Source organism: Drosophila pseudoobscura, chromosome 3 (assembly GCF_009870125.1).
Source record: "Drosophila pseudoobscura strain MV-25-SWS-2005 chromosome 3, UCI_Dpse_MV25, whole genome shotgun sequence".
In the NCBI taxonomy this organism is placed as follows: Eukaryota; Metazoa; Arthropoda; class Insecta; order Diptera; family Drosophilidae; genus Drosophila; species Drosophila pseudoobscura.
In genome coordinates, this window is record NC_046680.1 from 20143372 (window position 1) to 20168524 (window position 25153).

Here is a 25153-nt window from a genome sequence, read left to right on the forward strand (position 1 = left end):
TCACAGGGGGGCCGCCTGTCTGTGTTCACATGATATGTGTGTCCTGTGCCGGACTCCCTCTTTGTATGCCGGGCGATTGTGTGGTGATTGTTTGTCTGCGACCGGCATTAGCGCAGCAGGTTGCCAATATTGTCCATTGTTCCGTTCTCCTTTGCTCTGCGCTCTCTGTACATTATTTTTCCCAATATTTTCTTTTTTCGGTCGACACTCTGTCTTTTGTCCACTGCCAATATAATTGATTTGTGTCCTTCCCTCCAAGCTCTAAATGCTGTCCTTTGGTCTCGTTTCAAACGATTTCTGTCGCCTGTTGTTCAATTGCAAGGAAACTTAAATATACTCGCATGTGTATCTACAACCTGGAGATATGTGTGTGTTCTACTAGACAAATCATTGGGTTTGTAACATTCCCTCGGTATCCACCACATATCTCAATCTCCCTCTTCCATTTGTGTTCTATGTGTTCCGGCATTTGTCACCTTTTGAGCTTTTGGCCCGGGTTTGTTCTGTGATTAATCTCAATTTGTTGCTGCCACATCTACACATCTTGGATTGTGTGTGTCTACCAGATGTTTACACTGACTCGGTGAGAAGTCAGCCGTGGGGGGGAGGGAATACTAGATGGTGGACATGCTTCCTATTTGATGTAATTTCAGCTAAGCAAACAGGAGCTCTCTTTTAGACTCTCTTCTCCTTGAACGTTCCCAATTGAGGTAGAGTACTTAATGGCAAGAGATCATGAGCACGTTCTGCCATCTCTTTTTGCCAAAGGCTTTCCAGTAGTGATCAACATATAAGCATCTCGCTCGCTCTTCTGTACGAGTACTGTTTCATTTTTCATTTATTTACTTCCCAAAAAAATGTACATTTTTGCACAACACAAAGGGAGCTACGTTTTAGGTTGAATGGGCGTGGCCCCGCAGCAGCGATTTTTTTGACCCTCATGGACCAATGATCAAAGGCAAAACCCGACTAAAATTTCCCGTTTCCGTGTACTGTTTGCAGTCGCTGTCCAACCAAACAAAAGAGTGAATGCTATTCATTTGCTTGTGTCCCTTAAACATATGTACAGGGACTTCTTTACTCTTTGGTGCGCTGGCTGGTGGCTGTTCGGAGCTCATCGGAGCCTGAGATTTATTGTAACAAAAATGTACGGTCATCTGTCTGAGCGACGAGCAACCGGTGCCATGTAAGATTATAAGTTAATTATACGCAGTGTTGTTCGTTTGGTAACTTTAAATGCAAAAAGGGGCTGCAAAGGCTGGCAAAATGTCACCAGAACTGATGATGGCACGGGCCAAAGGATGTGGCGATAATGAGCGTTATGGCAACGACAGGGAAAAGGACTCGGGTGACAGCAGCTGTTTAGCATTGATAAAAGCCTTTAAGCACCAAAACTTCATCAAATGAAACCAAATCCCGTTTAGGAATGAGATAGTACATCCTGGCAACGTCCCCTCATTGGAGGGCAATGATCGAATAGACGAAGATGTTCACTCTCTTGCGGGACATGCAAAATGCAATTCGGTTTCGTTCTCTGTAAAATAATAGGAAATAAAAGCTTAGTAGTTGTTTGCTGTTTAGGCCAAAGTGCAGACAATATGGATGAGCACCGAGATGGAAATGATGTTACTCCCATCCGCACGCTGCGCAAAGTGTAGCATGCAACTAATCCCGTTATGCATTTACTTGTTGCTTTAAGCGTAACTGTTTTTGTTGCTGTGGTTTTAGTTGTCCGACTTTTTAATTACAGTCCATGTAATCGTATTATGATTTTTCACTCCCAAAGCCAGTGCCAAAAGGCACAAGCGCCAGCAAATGTTCAAGAACCAGCCACAAAATCTGTTTTGTTTTCCAGGTGTGGAGTGTAGATTGTGGTGTGGGTGTTGGGGTGGTGGGGTGGCATTAAAGGCAAAAACATTTATGCCAAAACAGCCAGGAGCAGGACACACATGTGGAGTGACGGTTGGTGGGGCTAGGAATGGTGCTATTTAGGTCTCCTTCTTCGTAGAAAAGTCATAAATGCGTACAAACGAAGCGAGCAGAGAAGCCCAAAGCCAGAGCTGAACAATGGAATTTGTTACCAATTAAATGACTGCATTACATAATAATAACAATAACAATAAAAGTAACAGCAACAACAATGCCACATCCGCCATGTGTTGGCCGTATGTACATACATACATACATATGTATATATGCAATATGTGTGTGCGCTCGCATGATAGACAGGGAGTGGGGCTGAATTGTTCCAGGTCGCCAGCGAAGCCAAACAAATATCCACGCACCCACACACACACCTACACAGACATACCAATACATTCTACGCAAGCATCTCCAGCGGTATATTGGTTGTCAAAGTAACGGGAATCAATAGCATGCCAGAACGGAGAGTGCTCGGGGGGAGGGTAGATCCAGCAGGAGAAGCTGTCTTTATTAGGCGACAACAACATCAAGAAAAACAAATTTGTATTACTTCATTATGGCAATGCTTTTGATTTGACTTTTTCTGTATGCCCTTTGCCGAAGGGTACTACGACTAGACTAGACTTTGGCCACGCAGAGAAGCTCAGATCAGCCTCGACTACATCCGTCTCTAGTCTCGGAGAGCGCATAACAAAAACGTGAGGGATTAAGTCGATTCACGATTTGCTATATTTAATTTGGATCAAGCGTTGGATCTCCAAGTGTATCACACGCTTCGGAGCCGGAAACCTAGCCTACCTGTCGTGTTATCTCAGCTTTTCGTTGCATGTTCATCCCAATTTTCGATGCCTTGACGGCTGCTAGCTTTGATTCCATAATTTGTTGGGGAATTTCCATAAATTGAATTTCCCCCCCAAATATCCAGGAAAGACCAGCACTAATGGAATATGAGTACATGGGAATATGAGAAACGGAAGGGGAGGGGGTATGGCAATTAAAAATCAAACGCCCAAATTCCTTTTATATCAAAATATATATATATAAATGTTTATTAGTATTCGCACATGCATATACCCTGTACGGGGCAATACAATTACTCGTATTTATCAATTTATAGTTATTTTCAATAATTATTATAATTATTGTGAGTGTGTCCGTGTTTGTCCTGTTTGGAGGGTACAACTCCCTTCAAATTGAACCAATTAAATGGCATATCGTATTGTATATATGGTATATATGCATGGTATATGTTGATGTATACCGACATCAGCTTTTTTTCAATACATTATTTAAATGAGCAATTTACGCACCGACCGACAAGGGCCATTAATAACTTGCACAAATATAGATTCGATTTAGTATATTTGCATTTTATTAGCTTATTTACTTACTGTGTGCTTGTGTGTGTGTCATAATTTAATATGGTTTTGATTTCTATTTAATAGCAAACAAAATAAAACAAAAATCGTGTGTATCTTTGGCATTTTTTTATTCAAAATAAATTGATACCGCTGTTGTTGATTGTTTGGTTATTATTGCTATTGTTGTGGCTTTTCGTGGCTCTATTACCAAATACAAAATGTAAATCATGTAAATCAGCTCGGCGATTGAGCCTTATGCAAATCAGTTAATTATACTTAATTTAATAGGCAATTGTTCCTCATATTTACGTACGAGTAAAGTAATTCAATTTCTTTTCATGCAATTATTGCTCTTACTTGTGGATTCTTTTGGAGGGGTTTCATCGTATAAAATCAATTTCATTCTACGTGCTACAGATAGTACAATTGATGGGTTCTTAAATAAATACAATAGAACTCCACTCGAACCATTGTAGCACAGGGCAATGGACAGTGAACAATGGTCCAGTTTGGGGAGCTGGTATAAATCATTTGTTTTGTTAAAACTAATTTCTACTTTAAGTAATCTTCTCGTATATAATTAGTTTTTGTGTGTGTATTTTGTGGATATGGTTTGTTGGTTGAGTGTGTGTGGTTTTGTATGTTTGTATGTGGGAAGCACTTGTGGGCATTTAGGAATTGATTTGTATTTAAGAAAACCCGGCAATTTCGATCCTATTTATATTGGCAGCTCTATTGTGGGCTTGTTTTCGTTCTTACAACTAAAGACAATCAAAGCTCCTCCTCGCATGTCCCTTGTTGCTTTTCTTCCTTGCAAATAAAACAGAAAATACTAAGCTCTTCTTTGGGTAACCCATCAAGCAGCCGGGGAAGTGCTTCTCCAGTGCGGCTGGTGTTCCGCTAATAAAAAGTTAAACTGACATTTTTGCAAACGATTCTGCTTAAGCATATATTAAGCGGAAACTCCTGTATAAGTGTATAAGCATGCATCGAACTCACTTACGGTATAAAACTTAAAAACCAGACAAGGGACATGCTCTAGGCGTCTTGCACCTAACTTAGTCAATAGTATTACCATTGTTTAAATGCTATGCTTAAAATGGGCTCGTGTATGTGTGTGCTGGTTTGCTTTTCAAGCTCTAGTTGCTTGTCTACTAAATTTCATTCCATTTCGTGTTCCTGGATGTGGATGTGGATGTGGTTCGCGGCTCGTGGTATACATATAAATTAGAGTACATACTAAATAAATAATATGCTGAATAGTGTGTTTTGTTTAGTGTTTTTCAAATGTGGTATTCGATCTTTAAGCTACAAAGTTTGTCAGTTGTTCGCACTGAAATCGTTAATTGATTGTTTTTCTTTCGTGATTAATACAAAACATCGTCCTGCCTCTTCAACATTGAGTACCGTACCCTTCGTCTTCCATATGGAATATCCTTTCTATTCATTCATGGAATATCCTTTGCTTCCATTTGAATAGCTAGTCCAAAAAGAAACCAATTCGCACTTGGATATATACAAAAGAGTTTTGCTTAGTTGCATATATAAGTTGTGCCAAATCGGTAGATGTATATATATATATATATGTATGATTGTATATATCTATATATATATATATAGATTGTGTGGTTAATACGATGCGATTGTTATTATTGTTGCTGTTGCTCTTTCGGTTTCTGTTGCGGCTTCGTTTGCTGCTGATTCTTGACAATGATTTATGGCGATACATATGGCGGTGGCTTGCGATAGGAGGGCGTGGCGGGTGACTTCCCTCGCACCTCCCGACCGCCGACTACAACAGCCGGCGGTGGCACATACTCATCCACATCATTGTCGCCTGTAAGGAGATTTGCCACAGATTAGACTTTGAGCAATGGGTGAGCATGCATACATTCATACCATTCATGTTTGAGGTATTGTAGGACGGTGGCAGCAGCGGTGGCTTCTCGTCTTTGAGTATTACGGGGCTCTTGTTGCCGATTTCGGGCTTCTCCTCATACTCATCCTGAAAGATGACTGGTATGCCCTTGGCCCGGAAGGACTTTCGCTCTTCTTCGTCGCCTGAAAAGGACATCGAAATTGAATTTGACTCTCGACAAAATGAACACAGAAATGGAGAGAGATCCGACCCGCTTCCTTACCCAGCTCCATTTTACCACTCTTGTGGCGGCGTCTGTGCAGGCAGCAGGCCACGATAGAGGCCAGCACTATCATCACCAGAATGATGACAGCGGGCAAAATGAAATTGGCCAAGTACTCCTCGCTGAAGGTGGACTTCTGGCTGGGTTCCTCAGTGCGTGTGGGCACGAACTCGTTTGTGATGTCTATGTTCTCGGCATCTGGAAAAAGAAAGGATGGGCAAAGGACAACCAAATTAGCTCTGCTTCCATGGGGAAATCTCAGAAAATATTCTTACGATGACAACTGCCAAAAGGAGCCACCGAAAAGTTTGTTAGATTCAGCTCTGGACCCAAGGCCCGCTTCACGCTATCCCTCAGGCTATCGCCGACCAGATAGACACTGCGCGTGGCCGCTAGCTCCTTCTCAGGGCAGCGGTTGTGATGCTTGTACAGCGACGTGTTGTAGAAGTTGACAATTGTGCCGTCCGAGTCGTGGTGGATGTTGATGGAACGGATCTGGATTTGATTAGTGGTGGCGTCGCCGTTCACCCTGGCTATGCGCTCCACAAACTTCCGCTGCAGCTCAGCATTGAAGTTCTCATGGCGAATGGCCAGGTAGGCCTTGAAAAAGGCCCCAAACTCCTTTTTGGGCGGATGGCTAACGACTACGACAAGGGCATCGTGGGCACTGAGACCGCCGCTGTCCTCTGCCACAAGCAGGTACTCCTCGGAGCCGGTGTCGCCACTCTTTGGGATGCCGTAGAACTCCTGGTTCTTCGAGTCGAACTGCAGCCAGTGGCGAGTGCTCAGCTCCTTGTGCTCCTTGGACTTGAGGGTGAGGGTCAGGTCGTTATCATTAGCATCGTAGAAGGTGTCTGGCGGCACTTTGAACACCAGCAGTTGTCCTACGCTGGCGTTCACTCGATCCACTTGGTTGCGCGGCATCGGCGGCACGTTCTTTGCCATCTGCATAGTGGGCTTCACCTTCGTTAGGTCCTTCTGGCACGATCCAATGAGTTGGCCAGTGATCGACTTGATGCCCAGCAGCGGCTGCACCAGATCGCTCAGACGCTGGGCATCCAGGCGGCTAACAAGGTCGCTCAGCTCCTTCTCCGGGCAGTCGCTGGTCGGCAGAGTCTCGTTGAAGTACACGAAGATGGCGCTGTGTGGGTCCTGTGGGGTCTGACGGATCTCGCGCACTACTACTGCCGAGCTGCTGTCATCATCCAGTGTTCGAGCCAAGGCATTGATCAGCTTCAGTTGCCAGTCGATGTTGTGGCCGTGCTTCTCGTTGATCTTCACGAGAATGCTGATTTCGTGGTTGATGGTCCGCACCGCTCGGTGCTGTTGCACGCTAATCTCCACCGTCTCCGTGACGGTGGCGTTGCCCGAGTCTGTAGCAGAGAGACGATACTGCCAACGCGACACGGTGTCGTCCAAAGGTCTGCAAAGGGACAGAGGAGACAGACACATTATAAACTTCCATCCTGCATAGAAACATAACTCATTTACTTACAGTCCGTACAATTCCCGCTTATCGGCATTGAACTGCAGCCAGGAGTTGGATTTCAGCTCGTGGCCATCCTTGTCGGTGAGCTCTAGACGCAGGTTGCCCTGATCTTCGGCATCCCAGAAGGTATCCTCGGGCACAATCATGGTGAAAGCCTTGCCCGAGGTCACCGCCAGTTTCTGCAGGCGCGTCTTGATAATCGGGACACTGTTCTCCGGCTGCGGCTCCACATAATCCGTCGAGGAGAATGTACTGACGGTGCTGGTCGCCTCGGGCGAGGCAGGTGTTGTCGTGGCCACCGTGGAGGGGGGCACTGAAGAGCCTGGGAACAGCTGCTGTCGATAAGAGGGATTAATAGGAGATTTGAGCGTTGCCAGGAGCCCGTGCTATAGCCCATACCTCATTATTGCCACTTCCACTGCCGCTGCTGTTATTGTTGGGGGTGCTGATGGCATCGGCTTCTCCTTCCTGGGAATTACAGGTAAATCATTAGCATTGAGATGACTAATTGGTGCCAATGGATGGCTCTAAGTTACATGCTGAAGGAGTCTGCGGCTAAGGAGGGGCAGGCAGAGTTAGTGTTAGTACAACATCCAAGTACGAGTGCAAAAACAGGTAGGATTACGTATACGTATACGTATGTGTGTGTGTGTAGACAGTGGGCATGCAATTACCAAGGACCTCATGCAGGAGGTGGAGAGGGGGCGCAATCTGGGTCACTAATTGCCACATGCTGCTAGTAAGTGCATTCGGCCGGAAGGAATATTCCGCGCTTAATTGGATTCAGGACAAACCAGTGGGCGGGGCGGGCTCGAGGTCGGGGAAATGGTGCAACATCTATGGATCGACTTGTAAGCTTAAAAACTATATTTCTGCAATTGCAATGCAATGGCGATGCGGCATTTCACCTTAGAACTAATTGTGCGGTGCGTTGCTGTGGACTCTACTACGTGAGAATCGATTTCGCTCGAGGAGGACGTTCTTGCTGTTGTTGCCCCAGCAGCAGCAGCTGTTGTTGGTATCGTTGTCGCATCTTCAACATCTTCGATGGGCGGAAAGCTGCTCAGCTCGAAATCATTTGCATTTGGCTGCTTTTGGTTTGAGTTTCAACATTATTTTAATAAGTTTTTGCTGTTGTTTTTTTTTCTGGTAAGGTCAAAAACTAGCAGCCAAAGATCCATACAACACATTTATCACCTCATTCTGGGTTTGTTTGGAAATGTCTCAACACCAACCCACAACTAAATATCAAATACTAGTTTTCCTGACTTAAATCTTTAAAAGCTCTTTAGAACTGTTGAATATGTACAAAAAGAAAAGTATCCCACCGAATAAACTGCCGAAGAACCAGTCACAGAAAAAGCATCCTTGGGCAATAGTTTTCCAACACTAATTGCAGCTCTCATTTAAAGCCCGACGATCGTTTACAAACACTAACTGTCAACACGCAAATTAAGCTGCAGCTAAAAGCATATACATATGTACAATTTATAAATACATATATATTAACTATATCTACATACACTTCTTTATCTAGTTTGCTAACATTTATGTACAAACACAACTCCACTAAAAGTCTTTTATGACAGCAACAGGGATGTTGTTAAGCCATTTTTATGAAGTTCAACTCTCGTTTTACACAGGACAAAAGGCAATAAAAATACAATATCAATATAAAAGAAAAACAAGAGAGTTACAGATTAAGAGATGGAGAGGCAAAGAGAAAGAGAGAGACAGAACTAAGCTAACTCCTGGCTGTTTGGAGGAGACACACACACTCACATAAAGAGGGGGAGGGAGGACAACAGTTTAGATGTGACAACGACAAGAGACAAGAGACAGGAGACAAGAGAGACAACACACACAATCACGGGCGCGTTCACACAAAAGCGACATCATTTACCTTTGGCGACATTTCAGACAGTGTTGTTGTTGCTGTTGTTGTAGTTGACATTGTTGCTGTTGGTGTGATTGTTGTAGTTGTTGTTGTTGCAGATGATGATGATGCAGATGATGATGAAGTTGTTAGAGTATTATTGTTGTTTTTATGGTTGTTGCTGTCTAATACAATGTCTGTGATGGCAACAATGTGAGAGGATGGGGATGATGTTGAGGGTGATGATGAGGATGAGGAGGAGGAGGTCCCTGTGGCCGATGTAGAGGTGGACATGGATGGCAACGAAGACGTTTCAACAGCTTCGATTGACGGCACAACAGAGGAGGAGGACACTGACACTGAGGAGGTGGCATCATAGGGTGAGAATGGCTTCTGCTTGCTATTGCTGCTGCTGCTGCTGTGCTGTGTGGCGCCAGAGAAGGACCCCGATATGGGTGGGGGTGTGGTGTTATCAGCGGTGCTCAGTGTGGCAACAGCATCCACATCTACGACGGCAACGGCATCCACCTGATTCCCTGCTTCCTCCTCCATGAAACTGGACTTTACCATGTCCGTGGCAGAGCCAGGCATCCCAGTTGTGGCTGTTGCGGCAGCCGCTGTGGTGGTGTCCACATAATTTTCCTGGAATTTTCCTGCAGCGGCGCCCAATTGCTGAAGTTCCACATCCTCTACATCATCATCATCGTCAGCACCAGCACCACCCTCATCGACGGACGACGGCCCGAGCACTGGGACCAGCTCCTTGATGTTCTTCGTATTCTCAATAGTCTTGCTTATCACGGACTCCAGCTTGGAGACGCTCTCCTCGATCTCCTCCTCCACACTGGCCACCGAGGGAGTGGCTGACGCAGAGGCAGAATCCCCCTCCGACTTGGGTTAGTCGATGATTCGATTGTTAGTTACGATTAGTATTTGGATTGCGATGGCGATATCGATATCGATTTCAGTTTAAACATTCATCAAACAAGTGAGAGAACGAGAGAACACAATGAGAGCGATATATAGACAGAGAGAGATAGAGCGAGAAAGAAATGGCAAAAGAGAAGAAAAAACGTATACACCATATGATGAATTACAGTTATTTATAGTGTAAATATGTATATAGATATCGGATATATGTATGCATGTATGTGTTTCTATAGTATGTGTGTAGGTGTATCCGTGTTCCATGTAAAGTGTTTTCTTTTTGTGTGTTTGTGGCTGTGCGAATTGTTATTAACAAAGTGCAGTGTTGTAAAACGAACAGAAAAAAACTTGTGACTTCCGGAAATAATAACGGAATCTCGACTCGTATACGTTATACATATACTCGTACATAGTTCAACACCATCCACAATGCATTAACCTCGGAGTATTCGCATTTAAACGGATTAACGGATAACGGATAATAAAAACACCGAGAGAATGAACCAAAATAAATATTGGGAATGTAGTAGGTACATATAACCAATTGAGTAATCAATCGGAACACTCACCACTCCATGATGATGACGATGCGCATGCGTAGTCACCGCGGGCACTTCCGTGCTTGGCTCACTGTTCCAAAGATAGAACATGAAATGACAGACACTCAGAAGAGGCACAGAAGACAGGGACTGTCTGTAGTACTTACATAGCTTCCTCTCCCTCATCTTCATACTCGTAGTCATCATCGTCGGCTCCAGAACCCTCCGATTGACGTCGCCGGCGATGGGATCTAGAATTGAAAGGAGGATCGTCAGGGCAACATTCTTTCGGTGTGATTTATGCGCATATGTCATATCTCAATGAACATTAGTTATTTCTTCTTTGATTGATGCATTCCTAATATAAAATAGCTTTCTTAAGAGCTATTCCATTTAAACCGTCGTATTCTGCGGTTCGTTTGGTTCGTGCACCCACCTGGATTTCAATTCCTTGCGCCAAATAAACCACAGACCAAAGTTCTCCTCCGTCAGAGCACCAATAGTGCCATCCTTGACCTGGTGGGCAATCTGCTTGGCTATCGGTTCACCCATGACAAAGTAGCTTGGACCACAGCCGATCTGCGCAAAAGAAAACAAAATTCGTAACAAACAAAATGTGGAACCAGTAGTAGAAATACAAACCATGAAACTGGCGCGTCCCAAACGACGATTCAGAGTCTCGATATTCTTGTTCCCCTTGCCACCCTTCCTCATGGCCAGCTTGTGCATGGACCTGAGCTCCCGCTTCGACACCGAATCCAACGAAATGAACTCCTGTTTGGCATACAACAATATATGTATATTGAGACATATATGGAACATCCTGTAGCTTACCTTGGGTATGGCAAAGAACTTGGCCAGCTTCGCCTGAACATGGGCGCGCTTGGTGGCCGTCAACTCGCTCCAGTCGTGCTTCTTCAGCAGCAGCGAGAGCACAATCTCGTTCTGCTGGTTCTGGCATCCCATCAGCTCTGTCACATAGGGATCCTGCTTGTAGGCGGGCACATCCTTTGGCTCAATGACAGGCACCTACAATACGGAAAGGGGGGACGACCATGACAAACAGCTCTGTGGTTTATTGCTCAAGCCATTATCGTGGCGACGACAATCTAATCGAATCGGAGTCGCCGACTGCATAATTAAAATGAAAAGCGTCACGCATCATCCATCAAAGTTAGCCAGACAAGGGACAGGCCAGAGACACAGAGCTTCGTTCTACAGTGAACGCTTGTAGGAGTGCACTCTTGTTTTGAGGCAGAATCGAAAAGGGGAACCAGTACGGCTCTATACCGTTTATAGATCGGTTCTAGAACGGATTCTTTGCGCCAAAATCGAATTTGAGATTATAAAAGATAATTTAATCGCATTTAATCGAACTAAAATCTTAGATGTTATGTGATTGAGTATGTTTCTTCATTAACCTCCATTAATCTCTTCATAGTCCCATTACTCACCTGAGAGTCGTTCACGTTAAAGTCCCGCTCCGCTTGCACCAGGGCGATGGCTAGTGTGGCCGCCAGCAGGAGGAGCAGGCGGTCTCCACTGACCGATAAGCACCGCGACAATCTCATATTTCGATTCGTTTGGCGATTGCCCAGATATGTGTATATGTATATGTGTGTGTGTAAAGAATGCAGTTTCGATTTCAATTCAGTGAAATATTATGTGGCAGTGGTGGTATTTGTTTCGATTTCTTTTGCTTTCAAATTTCGCTTTCGTTTCGGTGCACAAAAGTGGAAAGAAAGAGGAGAGTGTGCTGCTTGGCTTCGTTTACATCATCTTCATTAGCAGAGCAGTCGCAGTCGTCGTCTTCGTCGTCGTCGTTGTCGTCGTTGTCATCATCATCATCGGCGTCCAATGATGATCATCTGCAAGTGGAATTTATGGGAATTTATTAAACATATTTTATCGCTTTAAGAGAAGAGGGTGTGCTGTGCTGTGCAGTGCCTATGCTAATTAAACGTTCACTTGGGATCGCTGACCCAAAACCCGAGCCCCAAACCCGAACCCCAAACCCCAGCCCAAACTGAAGCACAATTTGTGCCTTGAGCATTATTATTTATGTGTGTGGTGGCCACTCTCTCTCCCGCTCTCTCGTCCCTCTCTGTAATTAACATAAACAACTGTTAAGTGTTTTTCTTGCTGTTGTTATTTTGTTGTTTTTCCTGTATTTGGAGGGAAAATTAACGCCCGATGAACAAGATGCACATGATCTTTTTTTGGTAATTGGAGAGACCCCCGGACGGACAGAAAGACAGACGACAGCCAGACAGATTTGAAAATGGAAAGTTCGCTTTGGAAAATGCTTAATTAAAGAGATTTTATCATTGGGGGGGAGCGGGGGAGTGGAATATGAGCAGACAATTGATGGCTGATTGATTATGAATATTTAATCATACTCCCATAATATGCCCGGTTGTTGAATCATTAGAGGGTATTATATCAATACATTTCCAAAGATAATATTCATAAAACTATCATTGAATATTTATTCCATATAAACTGGAATATGCATAGTCCCCAATTATCGCACAGAACAATGAAAACCACTATACTCTCCCAATATCGAATATATTTTGCATAAGAACAAGTATTTCCCTTTGATTTAATTGGGTCGCTCCTTCCACAATCTCTACCCCCCGATCCACCGGCACGCACCCTTTCATGCTGCTGGAATTCCCATAAATTTGTTAATCCCTCATTGAGCATGCATCCCCAGCGCTTCCCTAAGCTGTCGGCTTATCATCTGGATTCTATTTATAGATGCTTTCCACCAACCGAGCGAAGTACGGGGGGATGGGGACCCCTCTCCAAATAACTTTCAAATAATCATTCAGCAAACACATTATCGCCCTCCACTCTCCACAGCGCAACATGTGTTGGACATGCCCGCTTCTGGAAGGATGGTTGGGGCGGGCTGCGCTGTGTTGGGGTGTGACACAAAAATGGGAACACAATTGCACAAGTTGGCAGCATTCTTTATGAATGGGGTTAACGTTTTAGCTCGGGGCAGTGGAAAGCCATTAAAAATGTGCATGGAAAACGCATAAAAACTGCGTGTGAAATGCCTTAATTGAGGCATTAAACGAGACAAGCTATAAATATGGCAATAATTAATACGGCATATGTACATGCATTCCATGCATTGGAATGAACAGCGATAAATGATAGCAAACGGCAATAGGAAATGGCCATGCCAAAGGAATTCCATTCAGAATTCCAGCACAAGAGAAGAGTTATTGGAATGCTAGAAAAACTCATACACACACTCGTTGTACTAGTAATGGAAAATAATAATTACTTATGCATATGCCGCAGCTAAAATATCATTTATTTGTTCTCTCTGTGTTTTTTATTTGTTTTTGTCTGCTTTCTAGTTAAATTTAATTGAAGAGTCCGCCCCGAAGAGAAGACCCGACTGGAATATCAAATGAGTGGGAAGGGGAAGGGAAGGTGAAGGAGTAAAAAGTGTCAGGCGGCAATATGCCACCAATACATATTTGTCTCTCTCTCGCACTCTGTCTATTGTGTGCGCGTGTGTGTGTGTGTGCAGATGAACTTAAAATGCAACGAAGCATGCCGGGGGCCACCCCCTTCCCAACAGCAGCACAGCCTAGTAGCAGCCCTCCTCCATCCATCACCACCTCTCTTTTGCCACCTCACTCTCCCTAACCATCACCTCCCTGTCGCTCTCCCTCTCTGACTTCTTAAACACCTCTCTGCTTTTCCTTCTCTCGCACGCTTGCTCTTCGGCATGAATGAGAATGAGGCCCAGGGGCTTAGTGTGTTTGTGTGCTGTGTGTTTGTTGGTATGCAAATGAATTAGCATTGCGCCAAATGCAAAAAAAGAGATGGAAGAACAGTGACAAAGAGGGGAGGGAGCTGGAGTAGGAGTAGAAGTTGGACCAGAAATAGGCGTTGTAGTTGTAGTTGTGTCGTATTATGGCGAGTGGGTGTAGGAGACAGAGAAATGAGAGAACATAACTTAACAGCTAGAATACAAAACAAGTTTCTCTGCTGCTTCTGCCGCTGCTGCTGGTGAATGCATCAACGGAGATAAGAGAGTCTACATAGAAGCGCCGCAGCCAGACACACACAAACACACACAACTAGAGCTGGAGCTGGATAACTGAAGCCTGGCTCTAAAGTCTGCGGTGTGCATCGGGGAGTGGGGGCAGTCTGCGGTTGGGTGTGGGGGTTGAGGGTCAGTTCATAAATTGAGTCCAGCACAAAAGCAAACTAATAAAGGTACAAGAACAATACAAAGACTAACGATGATGATGATGATGGTACTCGGGCTGATAATGATGTTGCGGATGGTGCTGTGGTGATGGCATCGCCCACGCTACGGTAGAGCCGACTTTGGCCGTTGCGGTGGTCTGGATACCCTGGCAGAGGGTATGATACCCATGACCAGATATTGGGATATATGTATGCTTGATCAGAGCCAAACTTCAGTTTCATATGTTTCTGGATAGCTGAATATGTATATAAAATCTAAGACAGATACTGTAGAGCATCAAATGCCTCGCTATAGTCTCTATCGTTGTTGTTGGTATTATTAATGTGATTGCAGAGGCCTACATTTAGACCCCCCGCCACTCGGTGTGGCAGCAGTCTCTTCCCTCCATCTCCCTGGCTTCCCCTGGCAATTAATTACATCTCTCCCCCATAAAAGCTCCACTCAGAGGTTGCCCTGTTCAATTAGCCTTGGTTAACACACACACAGGCACATGCACAAGACGTCTTCTTCTTCGTGATCGTTTACGTGACACAAAAGATGTTGATTCTGGCCGCGGACGCGGCCGCGGCACTTTCTTACAAAGAAATTCTTTCATCGCGTTGCAGAGCAGAATGCAGCGACCGCATAAACGTGCACACACGTACACGGTATACGGTATACCCTCCCTCTCTCTCTCTCTCTCTCTCTCACAGAGATGCCCTTAAATGCATTCATTCTGGTGACCCAAACAAATTGCTCTTTTTGGCACTGACTTATAGCATTTACCCAGCTTCAACGAGGGTTATACTGACTTTTAGAGTCGGCTTTGAGGGGGAAGGCGAAGAGAAGCTCTGAAAGCTTCCTGAAACGGACAATGTATGGAGTAAACGCACATATCTATGCTAAATATGTACTTGACCCCACCACAGAGTCGGTAGTTTATTGGTACTCACAAAAAAAGCTCTTGAATTACATAGTTAGAGTATTCTGTATTCGAATTTCTTCAAATATTGTCATTTTCTGTGGAGCTTCTTTCACGTTTTAATTCGGTTTTCTTAAGAAACAATAAACGACAATTGTATCGTTCTTGTTCATCTTTCCAGCTTTTCCTTGCTTTCTTTCTCATAGTTCTTTCTCCCCCCATCCCATAGGAACCCACAGGGATCCCCTCTTTGGGGGAGCTTTAATTAATTTGATTCGCCGCACTGGGCGCAACAACTCCAGCGATGACGACCACGACGGCGGACTTCCAATGGACAGCATTGTGGGGCAGCTAATGGATTGTTTTCAGCTTGTATTTTGTTTACGATGCTGCCTGATTGAAATTGGTATACATACATTGCGCACACACACTCTCAACACACATCTTCCTCTATATAGAGTATGCTATATACACACATATGTACATATGTATATGATAGTTTGACCCACAATCTTGTCGTTGTCGCTGGAAAATAGTCTTATTGAAAATATGTTTTGTGGCACGCATCGTCAATGGACTGGAACCGACGCAATGGCCACTGGCACTGGATTTTCAATCGGATCTCGAATAGTTTGGGCGAGGGAAAAACACAAACACACACAAAAGAAAAAACTATATGGTTCGGGTACAGAGTGGAAAGCAGGCCATGCAATTACCAAAAATAGCCCAAAGTCTCTCCTCTCTCGGTTCTCCTCAATCATCGCCACGCATCAACTCTGAGGCAGGGCTGGGGTCTGGAATGGTATGGGCTGGGTGTGGGTATGGGTATGGGTTGGTCACAAAAGGCGTGCCGCTTTTGGTTTTTTCAAAAAATACAAAAGCAGAAAAATGATTGAAAAGCAAGAAGAACTTTGATGAATTGAATTTGTCAGGGTATTACCGAACTCTGAGACAGTTAAGAGGTTAACTTGGTGCACCTTTAAGGTAGATAAAGTCTTTCAATATTTCCAAAGCCTCCACAACATTTACATTGAGTTGCTGAAAAGATTTTCATCCGATTTCCCAACTATTTCAGAATGCGTAATGATATCATTTGGGATCTTCTTTGGGCAAAAGAACCGGGCTGGAGTTCAAACACAAGGCGAGCATTAAAATGGCTTTCACAGATAAAACTGCTCTACAAACGTCGCGACCAAACAAAAGATATGATAACAGCTGGTGGTGGGTCTTACAGTTAGTCAAATGATATGCATATCTGATAAGTGTGGTGCCGCCTGAGCAGCAGAAATGAAGAAAATTATTAAGGTAGCTGAGGTGTAACCCAATTTCCGGCCCATTGCCCAATGATCCATGGAAAGCGGCCCAAAAAAGGTGTTAAGCTTGGGCAAAATCCCCGGCCAGTACGTGAGTGCAGGAAAATGCAGCATGGAGCACGCACATCGCGTTTCCAGCTGGAACAGTGCTCCCTTCCCCCCCTCAAGAGCCAGCAGACCAACAGCTGGCGGCACAGATCTACCCATATCAGTAATTCCACAGAGTAATTGACTGTAATTAGGGTATGACGATGATGGAGACCAATTTGGTGATATGCATAATTGAAGTGGGGGCTGGCTGTAGGAGGAGAGAAGACCAGAGAAAAGACAACTGATTGAGTGATTGCAATCCGATTTCCAATTAAGAAAAACCCATTTTGGTTAAATTGTAACTTAAATGTGAACAGAATCGAACCAATTGACTCGACTCGACTTGAACACGAGGATCTGGTATGTCTGCTGTAATTTGATTAGAAATCACGTGGCAATTATCGTTGAAATCGAAAGGAGAGACACAGGCTGCGCCAGAAAATCCAGCTGAACAGACGGTTTTCTGATTTTGGCGTACACGCGCTACTCGGGTTTATCCCGATGGAAACTGATCCAACTGAAATTTCGAAATGAGACTCAATCCGTATGGTAGTATAACTTCAATAGACATTCCGTTGGAGCGAATGGCTATCCTATATCTTTTAACTTGTGGAACCCACCGCGTATTCTTGGAAGCAATAAATGTCTTTTCAATGGACAATGCCCGTGATGATCCTGAGTGACATTTGCACGAATACCGTATACACCCCTGCTGTAGTCTGGTACCTGGCATAGAGAGAGTGGATAAGAGAGCGAGGAGCAGACACTGCCAAAGCAATGTTGTTGCCACTGCGGGGGCATTGATCCAATGCACCACACTACGCTACAAACGAAGCGATTGAGTTTGCCGAGTCACAAGAAAAATATTTTTGCGTGGGGCCAACGTCTGGGACTGGGCCCGGCGATGGCAGCGGCTGGGGCAGGGGCAGGGGCACGGGTGGAGTAGGACAGGGCAGGGCAGAACAGCCGCCATATTGGCCAAATGGCGGCGGCGTTGGAGTTGCAGTTGGAGCTGGAGCTGCAGACGCAGACGCAGGCGCGAGACGCGATACGAGGGCCATGTGCAAAGTTGGCGATCAAATGCGTTCCGAGATCTCTTTCTTGCATGCATAATGATTGCCGTCTGTTCCTGCTTTTGTCGTTGATATTTCGTAAAAACGTTGTGCAAGTGTGTGTTTCTGTGTGTGCAACAACAGTAAAGCCAAATGCTAAAAACAAACACAAAACGCAATACCAGCAACACACTCACAGACACACACTCTCAAAGAAACATTCGAACAGAGGCAGAGGCGTTGATGAAGACGACAGCTCTAGTACAAGAGCAAGCGAAACAACAACACCAACAGCAAGAACAGTTGTTGCCGCTGCCGGCCCAGTACGTTCCAGTGCCGCTGAGTTGGACAGCTGCCGCCATGATAGATATTCCTCCTTTGCCCCATGTATTTCTGTACTTTACGGGCCATGAAGAAGCAGTCCAAAAAGAGCAACAAAAAAGTGTAAGGGAATACTCCACGAATTTGTTATACACTCCTCATCCGATATTCAAGACGATATCAACGTATACCTGAGATAAACCCTATCGATATCGGTAAAAAGAGTCGTCAAACTCTTTGGAAATCATTACACGGCGGCCGAGGAAGATGGTAAACACCATGAATCAACAGAATGAACTGTCCGAACGTTATGGAGAGAGAGAGGGAGAGAGAGCGAGAGAGTGCGGGTTCAGCGAATTGGAATGTGGAAAGACCCACCAACTTCCAGATAACGAATGACAAATGCGAAACAGACATTTCTTAAAATTGGAGACGCAGCTGGTGCTGGTCTGCACTTCACACGCAACCCGGGAAACCGTTCAACCGACCGACCGACCACCGACCAACCGACCACCCGCCCTCATCGTTAGCCCAGCAACAAATTGACGCAATCTGATTAAAAACGCATCAAAATAAAACTAAATATGAGAGAGGAGTAGCAGGGGAGAAGAAGAAACCTATGCTAAATGGTCGTAAAAGTAATTTTCTTGAACACACACACACACACGCACACACGAACCCAAAGCAGACGAAAAAGGGAGAATTTAAGGGTGCCCAGCGGAAGCAAATAAGAAAAAGGCCAGGTCCCAGTTCCCAGTTCCAGGCACTCCACTCATAGAAGCGTCCCCCTTTTTGCGTACGCAGCATCCGCAAAAGAGTGCCAAAAACTGGAATGGTAATGGTCGGGATTTAGTACAGTGATCACTCGCTAAATTAAATCAACCAAAGTTGCTAATTGAATGAAGTGCTAATACATAGAAGCATACTCTGGAAATACCAAACCTTTAGGTATCCCTTCCAGCAGCTGGTGGTCAGTGATTGCGAGGACACACTGTATTTGGTATTGGTACGGGCAAAATCAGTGCGGGCGGAAACTGAGTGCCGTCATCAAAACACACACGCACACACACTCTCGTCGCAGGCAAAGAGAGAAAGGAAGGGAGAGAGGCTGAAAAGACAGACACATGAAAGTCAGCAGAGGGGAGAAGGGTGGGTAAGTGAAGTGACAGCTGCCCCAGCCGCACCGCATCCGCATGACCGGGAAAACACTCTCCATTTGCAGGGGGCCTCCGCCGCCGCCGCCGCCACTAAAATCATTTGTTAAGCCTCGTGGCCATGACAACTGGACTCTGGCTGACCGTGTCCTGGTCAGATTTTTTGAGTTTTCTCGCCCTCTCTTACGCATCCATACACGAACACAACACACACCATCATCATCACCATCAACACCAGCAAATGGGAGAAAAAGAACAACAGTGCTGCTGCTGTTGCAGCCTCCTCCTCCAACCATCTCGCTTCCGTGTTTCGAAATTCAATTTATGTATACTTTATGGTGCCGCATCGTAGTCGCCGCCAGCGTCGACGCCAACGTCAACTTCGGCGTTGCCGGCTCCCCAAGCGCTCTCCTCTCCGTGGAGCCCAGTGAGGCGTAGAAAATTCGTAAGTTAAGGAAAATCGATTTTCTTGTTGTATTTTTTCCTGTTTTGGCTCGATTCCCCTCTGGTTGCGAATGATGCCTGACGCAGATATAGCTAATTACAATGCACATTATGGATTTCTGGTAAATGGATATAAATAAATGCAGGCGGCTGGAATATCTCCCCACTCACACACTCACACACAGATACACGCACTCGAACATGGATGTGCACTCACCTCTCTTGTGCTATTTTGAATGCTCCGTTTTTCGGGGAAGTCGAGTCTGAGAGTCGCAAAGTGCACTCTACCATTCACTCGGGGCCCAGATTCCCTTAGCTCCACTGTCCTGCTACCAAAATTGCGTCCAAAGAGCGACACACATGCATCGGCCTGAATGTGCGGCAGTGTCTTGTGTGTGTGTGTTTGCTGGTTTTTAGTTGGAATTTTCACTTGCGACTCTTTTTTTCACATTCACTGCAGAGATCTACTCGCTTTTTGCAGGCTTTATTTACGATAACGGCGCACAGACTATTTACTTAGCACTCTGGGCCTCACATGCTGCATGTTTTTCTTTGCTTTTCACTTTTTTTCTGGTATAATAATAGAAAACATGGGAGACGAACCGAACGAACGGAGCAAAATTTACAGTTTGGCCGATTAGCTGAATGGTGTTGTTGTAACAGTGTGACTGTATCTTATATTGTCAGCTGTTTGCCAGCGTAATCAGTGCTGCCACACCATGTAAGATCTAGCGAACGAACATCTGGCAGCACTGTACAGCTGTTTATTGAAAATTACTTAACTTCTTATTAAAATCTTTCATATTTTCCGCCATTTACCTCAAGTAGTTCAACTGAGCTAAGTTCGTTTTGATCGGTATATTTTGGTTTATAGCATCTGCGCCGATTTTCTTCAAAAGTCCATAGCAAGTGGGGAAAAAGTGATATACAAAATTACTTAAATAAAACATGCTGCAGGGATTGATTCAGAGGTGAAAATCAACTAAAATTCTCTTGTATGGAACATTAATAACTATTGTTATTTTAGAACCTGCCTGGTGGCATTCAACACGGCACACACCATCCTAGTACGCCAGAAGCATGCCTTCGACCGGGCCGTGCTCAAGCCGAAGGTCCGCTGCCACTTTCCCAAGCCCCGCGAGGTGAAACGCATCAACGTCCACGGCTGGGACACTCGCATGTCCACGCCAGAGGGACGTCGTGTACTGATGCGCAGGATACTGAAGGGCAGACACAATATCTCGCATTAGCCTCTATATCAATAAAGCTTCATTTGGATTTTTACTTTTCATAAAAGTACAGGTAGCTTAGCATTAATCTTTTTTCATGGAAGACGTCCGCGAATAGAACTGATTGATGCTCTTTGTCAGCCAGCCGGCGTCGTCCTGCTGAAAGACGAACGGCATGTTGCTGCCGACCTGCGGCCCAGGCTCCGTGAAGAACTTTTGCGGAAGGCTGATGTCTCCACAGGATATAAGGCAATTCACTTCGCACATTCGCTCCAGGGGAATGGCCGGCACGAGATACAGCTTCTTTTTCTCAAAGTCAATGGCTCGGACGACACCTGACAGGGAATACGCGAAATGATATGTGAAATAAGCAACTGAAATGGTTGAACTCTGCTTACCTATTCCCAGGCACACGGGCAGATCCTGAGCTTCCAGATGGGCCAAGTAAACCACATTGGCTTCCATTCCAGCGATAATGCTACTCTTATCAAGGTCTTCCTCTGTGGAATGGACGACTTGAATATCCACAAAAGATGAGCTGAGGGGCTCGCAGTCAGTCAGGTGCTTGGCACTGCCCCTCAGGCAGGAGCTGAGGCGGACCAACAGATTGGCGAATCTCATATCTCTGGGACTCATTCGCCAGACTCCCTGCTGTCTAGGTGGGACAACACTGGGCAGCTCGTGGAGCGTGTACTTATGGTTTTTACCCTCAACCATGAACGCCGTATTTTTGAAGACATAGGGACCTTTGACCTTTGAAAGGGTCGACCAGTCGAGTAGCGACTTAAAGTTGTTCATGGGTAAAGTACTCGAGATTTGCACCACATCCGTCGGCTTGATGTAGTCCACCAGCAGAGCCATCAGCTCGAGGCCAAATCCCCTGTTGTAGCCCATCGTGTTGATCAGGAAAGGCATGTTGGCATACTTGGGATTATTTTGGATGTGGCTCATCAGCTGGACCACCGCCTCGAAATACTGCTCGTGGCACATGACGATGTTTGTGTCTCCCACGACGTGAGCCCAATCCGGCTGCTTGTTCAGTAGGAATCCTGGCCCCAGAAGCGGCTCGTCAATGATAGTGCAGGAGACAGTTTGCTGCAAAAAGATCTCTGGCTGGCCAATGTCCAAATCGATTAACAGTACGCGTGGAAAAGCGTTCACATGCCGATTGAGCAGATATCGCAGCAGGGTGGACTTGCCGACACCCTTCCCACCGGTTACCATCAGGCGGCTCGTCTTCTGAATCTTCAGCTTTGTCCACTCATAAGGTACTTGAAGGGTTCGTTTTCTGTCCGAGCTCTGGATGTAGCAGTTGAGGAGCATCTCGCTTTGCGAGTGCGGCACATTAGCCCCATTCACTTGGGGGAACAAAATCTGGCTCATGTACTGCTTTAAAGTTTCGAGCATGGTCTGGTCTTTGGTGTTCCTCTGCAAGAGCACAAGGGCATCCTCCTGACTATTGAAGCACCCCTGAAGGTTGTCCAATTGTGCGCACGTAAAGTTCTCAGACAATTTGTCCCATTCAACCTTCTCTTGCATTGGTTTCGCACGTTTTTTCGGAGAAATGCTCACCCAATTGATGCCCTTGGGGGAGTAGATGGTCAAGTTTTGACGTTTTTTGGCTCTGAAGCCGTTCACTGTGATCTGACCAGCCAACAGGGTCACCACGACAGTGCCATAGAGCTCTATGTCCTCTTTGATCACGGCCAGCACATCGTTGCACGTCAGGCTATTCTCAAAGACGCTCAACGCTGGTGGGCAGTAAGGTAGATCCACATTGAAATCCTGGCAGTGCTGCATTGATCGGTTAGCCTCGTCTACCTCCATGGCACTTTCATCATCCTCAGTCACTGCTTCGGTTTCCGGTGATGCATGTGGTTCGGTTTCAGTTGGGGACAGATCTTCTTTAACTTCTTCAATAGTGATTAGAGACTCTGCATCTGAGTCCTGCTGTGCTTCTGGTAGAACTTTTATGTCGCAAATCTTTTCATCCTTCAGAATGCAGGAACTAAGATCCGCGTTGAATGGCTGTGGTTCGGCTTCCGATGACGATAGTGCTTTTGTCTCCGCATCTTGTTGATCTTCCAGTGGAGCTTCTTTAATAGCGAATGGAGAGGCCGAATCCAAGGCTTCTTTATCCTCAATTGGTATTTTATATTCTTTATCCGGATCAATTTCGGCTTCTTTATCGTTGATGGATTGGATAGTCGATTCCTGAGTTTTAATTCCACAGTCTTGCCCATCGGTGAGCTCTTCTATGGTTGCGGATTTCTCATCGTTATAGAAAATGACGATCTTTTGAATGGATCCCGTCACAAATAAACGGTTTGTTGATTGAGCGTTCTTATTTTTGGGAAAGTAAACAAATTTTTTGATTGGTCTTTCAAGTACCATTGGCACCCGCCAGGCAGTCTTGGATTCTATAATAAACCAATGTTAATAGAGAAAAATAGATTGAGACGTTTAGTACTCACGTGTGTATAGATAAAAATCAGTCTTTTGGTCATCATCAGAGTTACTGTTACTCCCAAGAGGTACCGCTTCAGAGGACGTATCATGAGATGCCTCCAGGTCCAGCTTGGATTCACTGGAATCCTCTGTGGAATCGGCAATATCAATAGTTTCTTTAGTAAAGCAGTTGTGAATAGTTGAGTTGTTTTATTTTAAGTACATACCATCCTGCAAGTAACGCAATTCCGACCAAATTTCATTTGCGACTCCTGTTTTGGGCTGCACACCAATGCCAACATCAGATTTCTTAAATTTTTTTAGACAACCCGCAGTGGTTGTTATCCAGGAGACTGATCGCTTCTTTGGCGCAAGGATATCTGAAGCGTGTGCGGTGCCCTCAGACTCAGCTTCTATGGTGTCCCACATGTTACACTGCTTCACAGCGAGTTTCTTAGTTAATTCTTGGTCCATCTGTCGAGTTTCTCGTTTTAATTTTGTTTTGACAAACATTTCAGTCATTTTTCATTTAGATTATTCTAAATCGAATTTTTGTATAAAAACAAAAACAACCGGCGCATGTGAACAGTCGATAAAAAGTACAAAGATCAGCTGACTTATCGAATATCGAACGGCTCTCAGAAATATGGCATCTCATTTTAAAAATATACCGTAAATATTCCTCGTTTTTGATATTCCATAGAATATTACTAGCTATATAGACAATTTAGCCATGCCCACATCATTTTATCTGATTAATGAATCTATTTTCTTCAAGGTTGGCTAGTTTTTAGTGCTTGCTTTTATTACATTTTGTGTAAAAAAGGTTTTAGCGAAAATGGTCAAACAAATGAAACGTAATAAAACGTAAGAGAAAAATCGTTCCAATTGCTCAATTTCTTTATTCCGTTGAATAATGCTGCCTAACTAAAACGTTTAGCTTTGCCCATATAATTTCAGGCTATTAATGAATAAATTTTCTACCTGATTGATTACTTTTAAGTACTCTCTTTTATTGTATAGTGTATGAAACAAGGTTTGAACAAAAAAGGTCAACAAAAAAATAGTGTCAACGTAAGTGAGTGTGAAATGTCACGTCAACCGGAGTTTAGGCACAGGTATACCCTATTTCGTTAATATATATGAAGAAACGGTTTTTCCAAGCTGTTTTAAAACGTAATTAATATAGAAATGATCTCAGATTGTTATGTTTTGGACATATTAATGCATATGATTAGGGTCTTGTAAATATATCTCGATCCCGATAGCCATTCTTGGTTTCTGTAAGAAGACGAAAACCTTCAAAATATCGTTGAAATACCTTTAAAACAGAAACTGACTAGTTTTGGCCTTTATTGGTGTATTAGATGACAAACATTTTCTCAGTTCTATAACATCCATTTCCCAGGGTATGCAAAATGTTGCTCAATCCGCTCAATGTTGTGGAAAAATGCTGCTCGATTTCACGGCACATGAGTCTGGCCCTTACAAATTAATGTTGCCAGCAACATAAAACGTAAGTGAGTGTGGAATGTTAGGGGCACTCTTGAGCTGAAAAGGACATTGTATCCCGGAAAAATTCCCTCAATTTGAGAAAATTTCCCACCACAAAATAGAGAGTAAGTCCCAAAAAAAAAGAGAGCAAGTCCCAATAAAATATACGGTCTCACTCTAAAAAATACAAAAAATTTATGTATATTCC

General features: G+C 44.6%; 3 protein-coding genes across 10 annotated transcripts; 1 reads left to right on the forward strand and 2 right to left on the reverse strand.

Moving 5' to 3' along the window:
• Positions 1 to 3393: 3393 nt before the first annotated feature.
• On the reverse strand, positions 3394 to 20434 carry Dg (Dystroglycan). 8 transcript variants are annotated; one of them, XM_004444420.3, is made up of 15 exons: positions 19992 to 20434; positions 11711 to 12124; positions 11091 to 11285; positions 10899 to 11030; positions 10693 to 10835; positions 10424 to 10507; positions 10287 to 10347; positions 8818 to 9681; positions 7823 to 8002; positions 7314 to 7382; positions 6921 to 7249; positions 5701 to 6848; positions 5426 to 5623; positions 5184 to 5345; positions 3394 to 5121 (listed from the first exon to the last, which is right to left on the reverse strand). In XM_004444420.3, exons 2-15 carry the CDS (start codon positions 11825 to 11827, stop codon positions 5000 to 5002), a joined length of 3804 nt encoding a protein of 1267 aa, XP_004444477.2. In that variant the 5' UTR covers positions 11828 to 12124; positions 19992 to 20434; the 3' UTR covers positions 3394 to 4999. The 8 variants fall into 8 exon arrangements, with proteins under 8 accessions (XP_004444477.2, XP_015040600.2, XP_004444478.3 ...); XM_015185114.2 differs by having other exon boundaries at positions 6921 to 7246; positions 7823 to 8005; XM_004444421.3 differs by having other exon boundaries at positions 7823 to 8005.
• A 106-nt stretch (positions 20435 to 20540) lies between these two features.
• mRpL34 (mitochondrial ribosomal protein L34) lies at positions 20541 to 21073 on the forward strand. The gene is made up of 2 exons (XM_002138828.4): positions 20541 to 20745; positions 20802 to 21073. Exons 1-2 carry the CDS (start codon positions 20723 to 20725, stop codon positions 21022 to 21024), a joined length of 246 nt encoding a protein of 81 aa, XP_002138864.2. The 5' UTR covers positions 20541 to 20722; the 3' UTR covers positions 21025 to 21073.
• On the reverse strand, positions 21037 to 24067 carry LOC4805357 (polynucleotide 5'-hydroxyl-kinase NOL9). The gene is made up of 4 exons (XM_001361734.5): positions 23679 to 24067; positions 23478 to 23600; positions 21402 to 23423; positions 21037 to 21338 (listed from the first exon to the last, which is right to left on the reverse strand). Exons 1-4 carry the CDS (start codon positions 23971 to 23973, stop codon positions 21088 to 21090), a joined length of 2691 nt encoding a protein of 896 aa, XP_001361771.5. The 5' UTR covers positions 23974 to 24067; the 3' UTR covers positions 21037 to 21087.
• Positions 24068 to 25153: the final 1086 nt, after the last annotated feature.